The following is a 12,556-nucleotide window of genomic DNA, read 5'->3' as shown; positions in this document are numbered from 1 at the left end:
CCGGCCTGCTCGGGTTCCTGGCAGTGCGCAGCCGCAGTTGGAAAAGGCCAGGAAAAACGCCTGTTTCCAGAGGATCGAGACCTGAGGAGGGAACGAAACCTCCCGACCTACCCCGGCAAGCAGTCCCCGCAGGCGGCGTCGCTGGTGGCGGAGCAGTTGGCCCTCTGGAAGCGGTTCGCGGCCGCGCAGTCCAGGCACGGCTTGCACTTCTGAAAGCCCCAGTCGTCCTTGAACCTGTGCGGCCGGCAGGTCACGCACTGGGCGTCCTCCCCGTAGCCGAAGCCACATTCCTGCGGGGATTAAGGGGCGGGAGAGAGCTTTTCAGACTCGGCGGGCGTGGAAAAGGAGGAGGCGGGCCTGAAAGGAAGACCCGCTCGCTCCGATAATTACCGAGGGCCGGCCCCCGCAGGGACAAAGGCAGCTCTCCGAGCCACTGCCCACTGTCCCCCCCTGCTAATCATCTCTCTTACTGTGACAAGTGTACTCAGCCGCCCACTTTATTCGAGGAGCCGCGAGCATTTGAATAACAAAGGCCCCCCAGCGCGGCCTCCCCGCCGCGGCCTCGGAGGGCAGCATCTCGGCAGCCCCCTCCGTCCTAAGGAAGCCGGTCTTGTGAGTGTTCAGAAGCTGAAGCCAGGGAAACGTTCGGACTAGAGTCGGTGCACGTTCACTGTCCAGGTGTCAAGGCAGGAAACAAGTGCTTTGGTGTCAGCAGCGGTATTTCAGAAAAGGAGGCTCAGCCCTAAGAAATTTCAGAAGTCTGCAAGTCCAGAAGTCTACCCAGGGGACAGCGCCCTGCAGTGTTTAGCAGCTTAATACAGTCTCTGTGCGTAGGAGGATTCTTACATACTCCTTAAAAAACAACAACAAGGCCCTGGCTGGCGTAGCTCAGTGGATTGAGTGCGGGCTGCGAACCCAAGTGTCACGGGTTTGATTCCCAGTCAGGGCACATGCCTGGGTTGCAGGCCATAACCCCCAGCAACCAAACATTGATGTCTCTCCCTCTTTCTCTCTCTCTATCTCCCTCCCTTTCCTCTCTAGAAAGTAAATAAATAAAATCTTTAAAAACAACAACAACACTACATTCTTGTTCAGATGAAACTTTGGTACCAAAGGCCTCCGGCGTCTCTGGATGTGGCTGTCAGAACCCTGGGACCCCCCGGTGACCCCTCCCACGAGTTCAGACAAATCACTGGTGCGGCGGACGGTAGGATGCAATTGTATATACAAGCCGCCGTGAAGAGAATGAGGCAGATGTGGGTTCATGGTTGTCCAAAAAGTCAGCTCCAATACGGAACGGGAAGTGTGATCCCGTTTCTCACAAAACATCGGTGATGCGTGCTAACACTTACTGGGTGCATACTCTGTGCCAGGAACCTTATGTATGTTTTATGTCTTTATTTTTAAATCCTCACCCGGAGATATGCTCCTCGATTTCAGAGAGAAGGGAAGGGAGAGACAGAGGGAGAAACAGAGAGAGAAACATCGATGTGAGAGAGAAACGTGGGTCAGCTTCCTCCAGTCCGCATCCGCACCGGCCGGGGATGGAAGCCGCACCCTTTTGGTGCACAAAACGACACTCCCACCAGCCGCGCCGCCCGGCCAGGGCTGTGCCAGGAACTTTATACGTATCACCTCGCTAATCCGCACTCCTTCCCAAGGAGCTAGCACTTCATCATTCCCATCTCATGGGTGGACGCATGGAGGAGCTTCCCTGCAGGTGTGCGCCTTACCCCAGGTGATACATGCAACAGCTAATGTCAGAACCAGGAGACGGATCTACGCAGTCTAACTCCGGAGGCAGACGTCACACCACTGCCCAGCAGGGTCCGCCAGGCGCTTTATCTGACGCTTACCTGGGCAGGCGCCTGGAAGACCCCACACCCAATGTGGGTGCTGGCTATCGCACTTGGCGATGGTTTCTGCAGAACTACGAGAAGAACGTGGGTGCCCCGAGCAAGCTGAGCACCACCCACAGCAAGGCTGGAGGGAGGAAGGGCTCTGACAAAATACACCCTCCGGGGGCCTGGGCCCCCCATCTGCAAACTACGGACACCAGGGTGCAGATCCCAGCTGGTGCAAAATCCCTGCTTTTTAATAAAATTCATATATGTTCATTTCTTCACCCATATTTATGTGCACCATCAACTAAGCCATACTTACTGAGCAAAAACTAAATCGAAACTGACACAAAAGTATTTCCTGTACCTAATACACTACCCAATAAAGAATATTAACAATGACCCTTCGCTGTAGATTTTTTTGTTTGTTTGTTTACTGAGGAACTCATCATGTCTGGGAGGAGAGACACCACCTCCTTCTGTCTGCCCGGCCTGCCCTTGGCTTGGGCACACAGAACGAAGAGCAGGGGACACGCGGAAGCAGGCCAGCCGCCGTCTTCCCCCGAGGGCTCCGGCCACAAGATGCTCCAGACCAAAGCACAGACAGCAGGAAGGAAAAAACCCCAACCGTTTGACCTGAAACACTAATTCGCAAATAGAATGTCTTGAAAATGGTTAGCAGGAGCTAGTGGGATTATGAGTTATTCTCAATTTTTTAGATTCTGTAATAATTGAGCTTTTCTTTTCAAAAAAACATCATTACTCTAGTGATCAGAAAAAATAAACATTTTTTTCAATGTGATCCATATTCACAAAAAATTTCCCGACACACACACACACTCGCGGGGAGGCCACTGCTGTGTGTGCGCGTGTGTGTTCCGGCCGTGCGCAGTGTGGCTCTGCGTGGGGGCAGGAGTGTGTGCCGAGCCCAGTGCACACTGGGTGCACACTAGTGGTTGACAGAGCCCAGTGCGTGCAAAGGCTTTCTCTCCGCGTGGCAGGGAGGCTGCAGCTGGTCTCTCGGGGTCAAGGCGAGCCCGTGGCCCTCGGGCAGTGGGGACCTCGCTGTTCCCAGGCTCGGCGTCTGCATGCCAAAAGGTTCGTGCACAGGCAATGTTTCAAAATCCTGATCTGATCCGGGCAGCTTGGACTGTGAGGGTCTCACTGGCAAGTTAGAACTCAGCGGAGAAGAGGGAAGGGAAGGGTGGAAGGGAAAACGAAGGGAGAGAACGAGAAGGAGACGGGAGAGGTGCACAGGCCGGCAGTGGGCGCCTGACGTTCTGTTTTCCGGACCAGGTTGAGGGAGGGTGGGGTGGGGTGGGGTGGGTGTGTCCTCCTGCACTGGAGTCCAAGACACCCGAGTGTGAACGCCAGCTCTGCCCTCGTCAGTGAAGTGATTCCGGGGACCTCTGAGCCTCGGTCTCTTCGAGCGTGGAGTGGGGGTCACAACACCTGCCCCACACGGCTGTTTGGAGGCATAAGCAGGAAAGCTTATGAAGCCTCTAGACTGTACACAGAATGCAAAGTGGGGTTTTCGTCAGATAAATGATGCTGACGGCCATGCTTATTTGGGCTTTTCTACAACCCAGCAAACCAACTTCCCTGTGCGAGTATGATCCCTGCTGAGCAGGGAATCTCCGGACCCCCGTTTATTCTAGGTTACCTAAAACGTCACTTTCCATCTAAAACATTTTTTACTGAATAAGAATATTTGTAAAACGAATCGCAAGTACCTGCCTTTTGAAGAAGGGCACCTACAGTTGGATCTGCCCTTCCCGGGTTGGGCCCGCTGCCCTGCGGCGCTGCGGTGCAGCCAACCAGGCCCGTGTGCGCCCGGCAGCGGCGCTGGGCTGACCCCCCCCCCCCAGATATCTGCCGTGGTGTCCTGCTGGTCCCCAAGGAGCCCCTGCCCCTCTCTCTCCATTCCCAAGAAACTAGATTAAGGGGCCCAAACGGAAATGAACTGGGAAAAGTAGAAATGGATGTCTGGGTGGTCTCGCCTGTTTTGAAAAGGCTCGCAGGCGTGAGTGCTGGGGGGATCCTGGTGGTTGTGTTTGGACCGCTGACCGCGTTCTGCCGTTGGCGTGATGCGCAAGGCCTGCTTTCACCGGCGCGGCTCTGCCGCACACGGTGGAGGGCCGCTGACTCGTGGTCGTGGTTTGGAGAATGAAGACGTCATGAAAAAAAACAAAACAAAACCGGGCGTCTGTTCCACACTGGCCCGGAGTCGCGCACAGAGAGAAGGGCTCCGCGTGCGCCACGGCTCCCCTTCCCGGGCTGGGTGCCGGCTCACTCTCTCCGCCCAGAGCGCGAGTTTGCCGACCGCAGTAGCGCCCCCTGCGGTGGCTCCAGGTGAGGGGATGGGGCGAACAGGGCTTTGTACCGACGGCTGCCACGAACACCGCCACGAGGGACGGAGCGTGTGCCAGGAACTGCAGAGTCTCCCGGGAACTTTTATAGACATTACTTGGGGAAATGCTATTAGCATATTTTATCTGAAGTACTGGCCAATTTCAAAAAAGAGATGAGAAAACAGGCCAATTATTTTTAAACTTCTAAATATAGTATCGCTTGCAGTCCATGGGGGTCTAAGAAATTGATGCAGTAACCATTCTACGTGTTAAATTAACCAGAAACATTAAATTAACTGAAAATTCGGAGAAGTAATTCCGAGAAATTAAAGTGCAATACGGTGTACAGGGCAGCAATCACTTTTAGAACAAACTGTCGTTTCTACAGCGCTGGAAACACAGAAACACTGTAATTATTTGAAATCCAGCCTGCAAATTAAACAGCGTTTTGTATGTGCTTTCAAACTGAGGTTAGGGACCTGTGAATTCAGAGGGCTGCGCGGGGGGCGGGGGGTAGGTGCCCCTAAACCCTGCCCTGTTCAAGGGTCAACTGTAAATTTTAAATCACTCCCAATAGAAATGTCTACTTTGATGTTCTGACTTCAGTAAAAGTAGGTGGTGAAAATGCCTTGAAATCGTCCCCATTAAGTTCAAAAAATCCCCAGGAACAGAGAAAGGAAGGAGGCTGCAGACCATTTTTTTTCTGCTTCTCTTGTTTTCACCTTTTATATCGTAAAACTAACACCCACGATTGTGTTAAACTCAAAAACACACCCTCCTTCCCATCCCTGGCCTCGGCCTCCTCCTGCCCGCACGCAGCAGACACTGGCACCGCGTGCTGGGGTCCCTGCAGGAGCAGCCCCCACGTGCGCCCCTGCACGGCAGCGAGCGCTCCTGGGGTCCGCGCTCAGTGCACCCAGTAGAGTCCCTAGACTGGCACTTGGAGAGAGCACCCCGTCACTCTGCGGGCAGTGTCCTCCGTCATCGTGGGGTCCCAGGGGCTGGGACGCAGAGGGTGGCAGGTCTGGTGAATCGCGCCAGCGTGGGCCCCTGACCCGGCCGTGCGCTTAACGAAAGGAGTATCCACCTTTGGGGTTTTCTCTCCCATCGCGTTTGAGCAGAAAGGGGTCACCGCCTTAGGCGCATCGTTTTCTGTGGCCGGCTGTTCTGCTGCACGGGGGGATGGAAGAGAAGGCAGGAGCGGGCCTCTGGTGGCAGGGCTGGGGTTCCTGAAGGAAGGGGAGGGCAGGCCGGCCTGCTGCGTTCCGGCTCAGCCTTCTGACCGACTCCCTCCTTGACCGAACTCCGCAGGTGCCTCCGAGCCATTTCCCACAAGGCCCTGCTCTTAGGCTCGGTCCTTCCTTCCGAGGCCAGCTGTCTGAAAATCCTGTGAGGTCAGCTTAGCTGCTGAGAGTCTACCCCGGCCCCACCCCCACTGCTTACCCTCAATGTCTGATCCAGTTTCCCCTGGACCACCCCCGGGGGCTGTCTGGTCCCCCCGGCTTGCCTTCAGCGACTGTCCTGTTGAGTCTGTTCGGCTCCATAGTGTCCTACCCCCTCCCCTGCCCCTTGGTCACACCCCCACCCCAAGTCCATGTTGCATTCGGAACTGAGCCCGGTTCTGTCTGAGGTCTCTTTCCCCTGTGGCAATAGTCCCTGAACAAAATCTGCTGTTGTTGCCGTAACCTCTGCCTGCTTTCTGACACTTTCCTGGTGGCACTGGGGTTCTCCCTGCCGTCATTTCACGCGAAGAAGGGCCTTGCAGGGTGAGCATGTGTGTTTGGGAGGGAAGACGAGGAGGGTAGGGAAGGTCATGGGCCTGGGCCTCAGAAAAAGCCACGTGCGTGTTGTTTTTTCCCCAGAGCCCCCCCACTCCCACCCCCGCCCCAGCACCTGCTAGGACCAGCAGCCTTTTCGGGGTCAGACCAGACTGGGGCTCCTGAGTCCCCTCCCGGGCCCTCTGGGCACTCCCTTGGGAAACCCAGTTTTGGCGACCACCTCGCTGAGCTGGTGAACCAGAAGCCCCACCCTCAACGCCTGACCGTGCTCCCGGTCTTCCACCGTCGGGGGGGGGGGGGGGGCGGAGGGGGATGTCTGCTTGCGGTGTTCACCGTCAGCTTGGCTTTAGCCAGAACCACCCGCCCCCACTCCTGACGTTTCCTCTCGGAATTTTCTACCCACTGACCCCGCCCGCTCCTTGCCTGTGCAGCGGAGCCCAAGGTCTCCCCACCATGAGCCCTGCTGCGCCGGCGCCACGCCCGTGGCCGAGGGCGCGAGTCCAGTCCGCCTGCCCCCTTCCCCCGAGCGCGGCTGGGCACTGTTTCCCTGAGCACACGAGGGGCTGGGGAGCAGTCGGAGCTGCTGGGTAAAGGAGGGGACGGATGTTGTTTAAGGCGGTATTTCCTAAAGTCGCTATTTTTCTTTTATTCCAGGGGACAGAGCCGTGGGCAGTCCGCAACCACGCCTCCCACTTGGGGAGACCCTGCTGGACTGGCGGGGTGCGGGTGGGGGTCTGTGCAGGGTGGGGGTGAATAGCCCCCTCCTTACGGTGGGTGGTTTGAGGTGGGAGAGGGCTGCTTGCCGCCCCCCCCTCCGTGGCAGCAGTGGCTCTGTCACTGTGCCCCGTTTTTTTCAGCCACACTGGGGGGCTTTGCAGCAGCAAAATGGCCCAAAGTAAACAGTCCTCAAGTCCCCTTCTCCCTTTCCTGCCGCTGGGAATCCAGCTCGGAGGTGAAACGCCAGCGGGCCCCACCCACACCCACACCCACACCCACACCTTCCAGGTGCAGGGGGCTCCCATGGCCACAGGGCCCTCCCCGCGGTGGGACCCCTGTCCAGGAAAGCGTGCTGGGCCCCGGGACGGAAACCCTGTTTATTCTGCTCGCACAGCCAGTGCGTGATGGACGTTGGTTCTCTGCACTCACTGTACAAGCCCCAGTCTGCACAGAGGGGAAGGCAGGTACTTGGGGAGAAAGTCCAGGGCACACGAACGGGAACGGCGAACCACGCTCATGCGGCTGGCCCTCCTCGGAAACCAGCTTTTTACATTTCCTTCCGTCAAATGCCACCACACGCGTCTGCCCCCAACTTCCAGTTTAGGGAGATCTTTCGCTGAGTTTTTTAAAGAAAAAAGTACAAGCTGGAGCGTGTTAATATCTGCCAAGCATCACAGGGCTCGATCAGGTGTAATTAAACACAAAGTGAGCAACACTGTAATTAAGTCGCAAAAATGAATCTTTTTTTATGCCTGCAAATTACATTGTGTGTGTGTGTGTGTGTGTGTGTGTGTGAGACTTTCTCCGTATGGATGGGAACAGCTTGCCCAAGAGTGGATGGATGTCTTTGAAACTCTGCAGCCAGCCAGGCATCCATGTGGAGAGAAGTATGGCATTGTTGACAAGAACTCATTTCTCACATTAACTAAAGTCACCCCAATAATTGGTTAGAAAAGCTCACTTTGAAACCCGTGCCAGGGACTTGCAGCCCGTTTCAAGTGGCTCCTGCGAAAACGAGTCTCCTGATTGACTGCGGGGAGGGAGGCGGGGCCGCCGCTGGGCCGAGGTCGGGCGGCAACAAGCAGAGGCCTAGCGGGGTCGCCTCGGGGGAAACAAACCCACCCGCTCTCACCCACCCGCGTGCGCACTCCCCTGAGCCTGGGGGAGGGCTGCATGACCCTCGGGCCCACGCTCGCAGCCCCTGCGCCCAGCGTGCGCTTCTCAGGGGGCAGGGTGAGCTGCGGTGCCAGTTTCTGCCTCAGAAACAGGAAGAAGACCCCTCGAGTTCCCTGGTGACACAAGCCACCGCTCAGTGTGACTTGAATAGGGCGTACAGTAACATACACATTATTGTATTTGGTATTCCAGGTGGAAAGCAGTGAGATTACTTATCTATGTGGTCATCCGACAACTGAGAAAAAGTTGAGTCTTAGTCAAAAGACTACACTGTCCCTCGATTTGTAAAGCAGAAGGTGGTAATTAACGAGTTAACTATTCTTGTTAATTTATCTGATCTTAATATAGTCAAAACTTAATTTTCTTTCCTATGAAAGATTATATGTTACTGAGAAAACCTTAATAAAGGCAGCCCGAAAAGGAGAAACGGAGAATCTACGAGTGGACAGCTTAGCAATTTTGGGCCCAAAGTAACTGCTTGTGAACACTCCAGCTCTTTGCCCTGACTGGGTAGCAGGGAGAGAGACACACTCACACGGCCGCTGGCAGGACTCTCTGCCTCTCTGACCGTCTGTCTGCCTCTGAGACCGGGCAAGGCGCAGTGCCGGCTGTTTGCTAGGAGCTAAAACCAGGAGAGAAGACTCGGCGAACTATGTTATTCATAACACACACAAAGTTGTTGACTTTGATATCACTAGACCGAATTGTCACTCCCCCCACCCCAAACTATCTGAGGCTGACTGAGCCTTCCAGTCCTGTGGCAAGGCTGTGCTGTCTGTCTGTCCGCCAGCAGCTGGGCACCCCACATGCAGAACAAGGGCACAGTCCGCCTGTTCTCCACATCAGCACCTCCGGGCACATGGGGACACAAGGGGACATCTGTAACATCGTGCATCCAATTGGCTGTTGACAACCTAATGTCTCCCTGACATCCTGACCTTCACTTTGACTTCTCACTCGAGTTGTCCTGGTCTTTTCTTTGAGTGAAGGAAATGATAGTAAATATTGAAGTGAAAATTAATGAAATAAGTACAAACAGAAGAATTGTTTGAATTGCTTCCCTCCGGCTGCTTCCAACGGCATGGGGTTGGGCAGCTATCGCAATGCCCAGGGAAAACTGCTACCTAGAGAAACATATTTCTTCTGGATATGCAAGGAGCATTGTGAAAGATGGAAACTGCTATCAGATAATCTCAGGAGAGAGACTTTTTTTTAAATAAAAGTCAGTATTAGAGCTGATAGTACCTTCATCCTCTGGTTTGATTCTCCAGAAGTTATTTTGAGGTTATAGTCTCTGGATCCAAAGGATGAAGGTTAGGGCAATTGCTTAGGAATGATTCACCCATCTCGGCGTGACTCATCCGCACAGTCTCCTGCAGATCTCCGCAGAGATTGGGTGGAAACCCCGCGGTCTATTTGCCCCTCGGGCACCGCCGCATTCTTCACCGCTTTGTTCACTAATCCCAGATACGCAGATCCTCCAACACAGCAAAACCTTTGTCTGAAAATGCATGTCACTACAACCCACAGATTAAAACACCGAGCTGAGATGCCGGTTAACCAGACATCGCACAGAGTTCACAGGTCAGCGGGTTTCAGCCCGAAGGGACAGCCCAGGGCACTGACGGCCACCCCTGATTTAACACAACCGCCAGAGAGAGGCCGGGCCCAGGCATCACCTGTGGAATGCAGAAATCTTAGTTTCCTGCTGTTTGTGGATCATCGATCAAAAATCTATGAATGACAAGACTCAACTTTAAATAATGGCAGTCTGTAGGGGCAAAGGACTTCTCTTTTAAAAGTCACTCTAAAGAAAAAGAAGAATCTTTTGTTCATTCTCTAATGGGACGACTTTGATGCTTTATTTAGAACAAAGAAAAATGACACCTCAATTCTCCTAGTAACATCTTCCAAAGGTCAGAAGATAAAGCAAACTGGTGTATAGTTCTGAGCATGCTCACAAAAAAAGAAGAGACCCGAGAATATCCGAGACCCAGAAATATGCTAGGACACAGTGTCTTAACAAGTAGTAATTAAAACGAATATATTTTAAAGTGACCCTGGGGGTAACACACACTCAGGCCGGGGAGACCGATAATCCTGGCCTCGTCAAAGAAGTGCCCACACCCTGGTGTGGAGGAGAACGGCTCGGCTCTCTCGGAGCGGCGTCGGCTGGGACACTGTCGGGCTCTGCTTCTTGACCAGCCACGGTCATTTTACAGAACAGAAGGCGCAGTCAACAGCGCCATCACCCCTCGCCATCATCAGCGCGTGACTTTTCAACCTTTAGTAGACTCGTGATCCTCTTTAACTAATAAACCTTGCTTAAATAAGGTTTACATAAACCTTAATAATTCTATTCTTTCAGTAAAACATGATAAGCACTAAGTTCCATCAAACTAACCTTTTTCGAATTCTGGTTATCAGAACCTGTGTCCTTTATCCCGGCCAGGCACGCAGAGAGAAAAGTATTGAGAAGGGAACTGCGTTTGGCTCAAGTGACACAGCGAGCCAAGAATTCTGTCACGGTGTCCCAGTCGTCGTGAGTCATTGACTAAAGGAATTTAGCCACGAGGAGTGCCCTTGAAAGGCCCAGACCCGCCGCCTCCGCCCCGAGCGTACCGCACCTTGGACAACTCCATGCCCGGCCCGCACTGCTCACAGGGGACGCAGTTCCCGGACCGGTCCCTGAATTCCTGCTGTCTGCAGTCCCCGGTCTCACAGGTCGCTTCGCAGGCCTGGAAGACAATGTGTCACCGGCGTTACACCTCACGGCAGGGTCATTGCCTTGTTTGCAGAACACAAACAAACAAACAAACAAGCAGCATCCTCAGCATGATTCCCACAATCACTGAGTGTAAACATGACAGCCAGAGAGAGGACCATTCCATTCTCGCCTTAGGAAGAAAATACCACTTTACTGATTGGGTCAGAGGGACAAATAAACCGATGTGCCTGGCGGCCCTCTGTGGTCCCTGAGTGAGGGCTCCCTCTTTCCCGGAGTCGGCTGCTGTCTTCCCCGCACATGCTCCCGAGGACATGGGTAGACAATGACTCGGAGGCTACTCCCCTTTCTAAGAGGACATATGCAGGCGGTCATGCAGACACTCATGGTCCTTTTGCAATCGGAAGACTTCTGATTTCCAAAACTATATTGTTTATCAAGAAAAATAAGCAAAAATAAAAGAGAAAAAAAGAAATACAAGTATATTCAAGAATAATGAATTGACCCTGGCTGGCGTAGCTCAGTGGATTGAGCGCGGGCTGCGAACCAAAGTGTCGCAGGTTCGATTCCCAGTCAGGGTGCATGCCTGGGTTGCAGGCCACGGCCCCCAGCAACCACACATTGATGTTTCTCTCTCTCTATCTCCCTCCCTTCCCACTCTGAAAATAAATAAATTTAAAAAAAAAGAAAGACATTTTTAAAAAAGAATAATGAATGAATAAATAAATGAAATAAATTTGTATAGCTGTAGGAACTTTGCTGTTATCCTTCAGACATACAAGGTCTGTCCAGAAGGTACCCAGCCATGTGCTATGAAAAATAGAGACATGTATTGAAGAAGATACAAGAATCATTGTACATAGGACAATGACACCTCAGTCCCCTTCAAGGTAGGCAGTTGGGGACCTCACACAGTTCTTCCAGCCGCCATCAGCTGCCCCGTTGTATTTTCCTGAATCTCATCAGCTGTCTGAAATCTCTTCACTTTCAAAGGTGATTTTAATGTTGGGAAAAGCCAGAAGTTGTAGAGCAGCAGATCTGGGCTTCAGGGGGTCTGAGTCACCTGAGTGATTTGATGTTTCATCAAAAACATTGCCCGAGATGCGATGCATGAGCAGGCGTGTTGTTGAGATAAAGCTGCCAATCACCAGCTGCCCATAGCTGGGGCCTTCTGAATCATCTGAACAGTTTCCATGGAGGAATGTTCAAGCTTCACACAAAATTGGATGCAGATCCATTGCTCTACTTGCTCAGTCATTTTGAATGTGACGGCCACACAGCGCACATGCTCACTCAACAGTGTCTACCACCCCCACTGACTAGTACAGTGAAGTCATCGTTGTTCACACATGCGCATTCCAGTCCACACTCCTTGGCTGCCAGGTGACACTGAAGTCTTGCAAACCCTTCTCCGTATGTTAACAATCGCTGGACGTTTTCCAGACAGACCTCGTATCTGCCACCCAGTTTTGGTGTAGAAGTTTCGTTTTTTTCAGGTGAGCTGCATTTACTTAGAGACCGTCTTTCAAATGCTTCTGACAATCCTGAGATCAGTAGGATTCTTGACAAGGATGGTGAAGACAATAGTGGCCAAAACGTCTGGACAATTCAGAGTAAAACTGCTCTGCAGGTGTGAACTCACACCCTCACTGATGACCCTGTCACCACTCACATGGGGCCTAACGATGTAGTTCGGTGCGCAGCATAGGACTAAGACGGAAAGATTATCATCCATTTTGGCAAAAAGAAAGGTTGTAAGTCATTTTCCCAAATATAGCCTTTTCCTCTTACTTTATCTAAAAACAGTAAATTCACTTTATATACTATCATCCGGCAAAAGCGTGTTCATCTGCGTCTTAACAGTATTTTGTAAAAGTGTCAAAAATAATACAATTTCAGGTGGGGGACAACATTCAGTTCGACCTTGTACCGCTAGCAGAAACACCCTCCATGACATTTCTGACTACA

General features: G+C 52.8%; 1 protein-coding gene across 2 annotated transcripts in view; it reads right to left on the bottom strand.

Moving 5' to 3' along the window:
- Positions 1-12,556, bottom strand: part of TNFRSF19 (TNF receptor superfamily member 19) — a 63,394-nt gene that overhangs the window by 28,818 nt on the left and 22,020 nt on the right. For both annotated transcript variants that reach the window (XM_036011203.1, XM_036011202.1), the window contains exons 3-4: positions 10,491-10,601; positions 112-290 (exon numbers count right to left, since the gene is read on the bottom strand). In XM_036011203.1, the coding sequence (XP_035867096.1) occupies positions 112-290; positions 10,491-10,601 (290 nt within the window). The remainder of the gene's footprint in view (positions 1-111; positions 291-10,490; positions 10,602-12,556) is intronic.

This window comes from Phyllostomus discolor, chromosome 11 (genome assembly GCF_004126475.2).
Source record: "Phyllostomus discolor isolate MPI-MPIP mPhyDis1 chromosome 11, mPhyDis1.pri.v3, whole genome shotgun sequence".
In the NCBI taxonomy this organism is placed as follows: domain Eukaryota; kingdom Metazoa; phylum Chordata; class Mammalia; order Chiroptera; family Phyllostomidae; genus Phyllostomus; species Phyllostomus discolor.
Note: the sequence above shows the minus strand (reverse complement) of the source record. Positions and strands in the feature narration are given on the sequence as shown.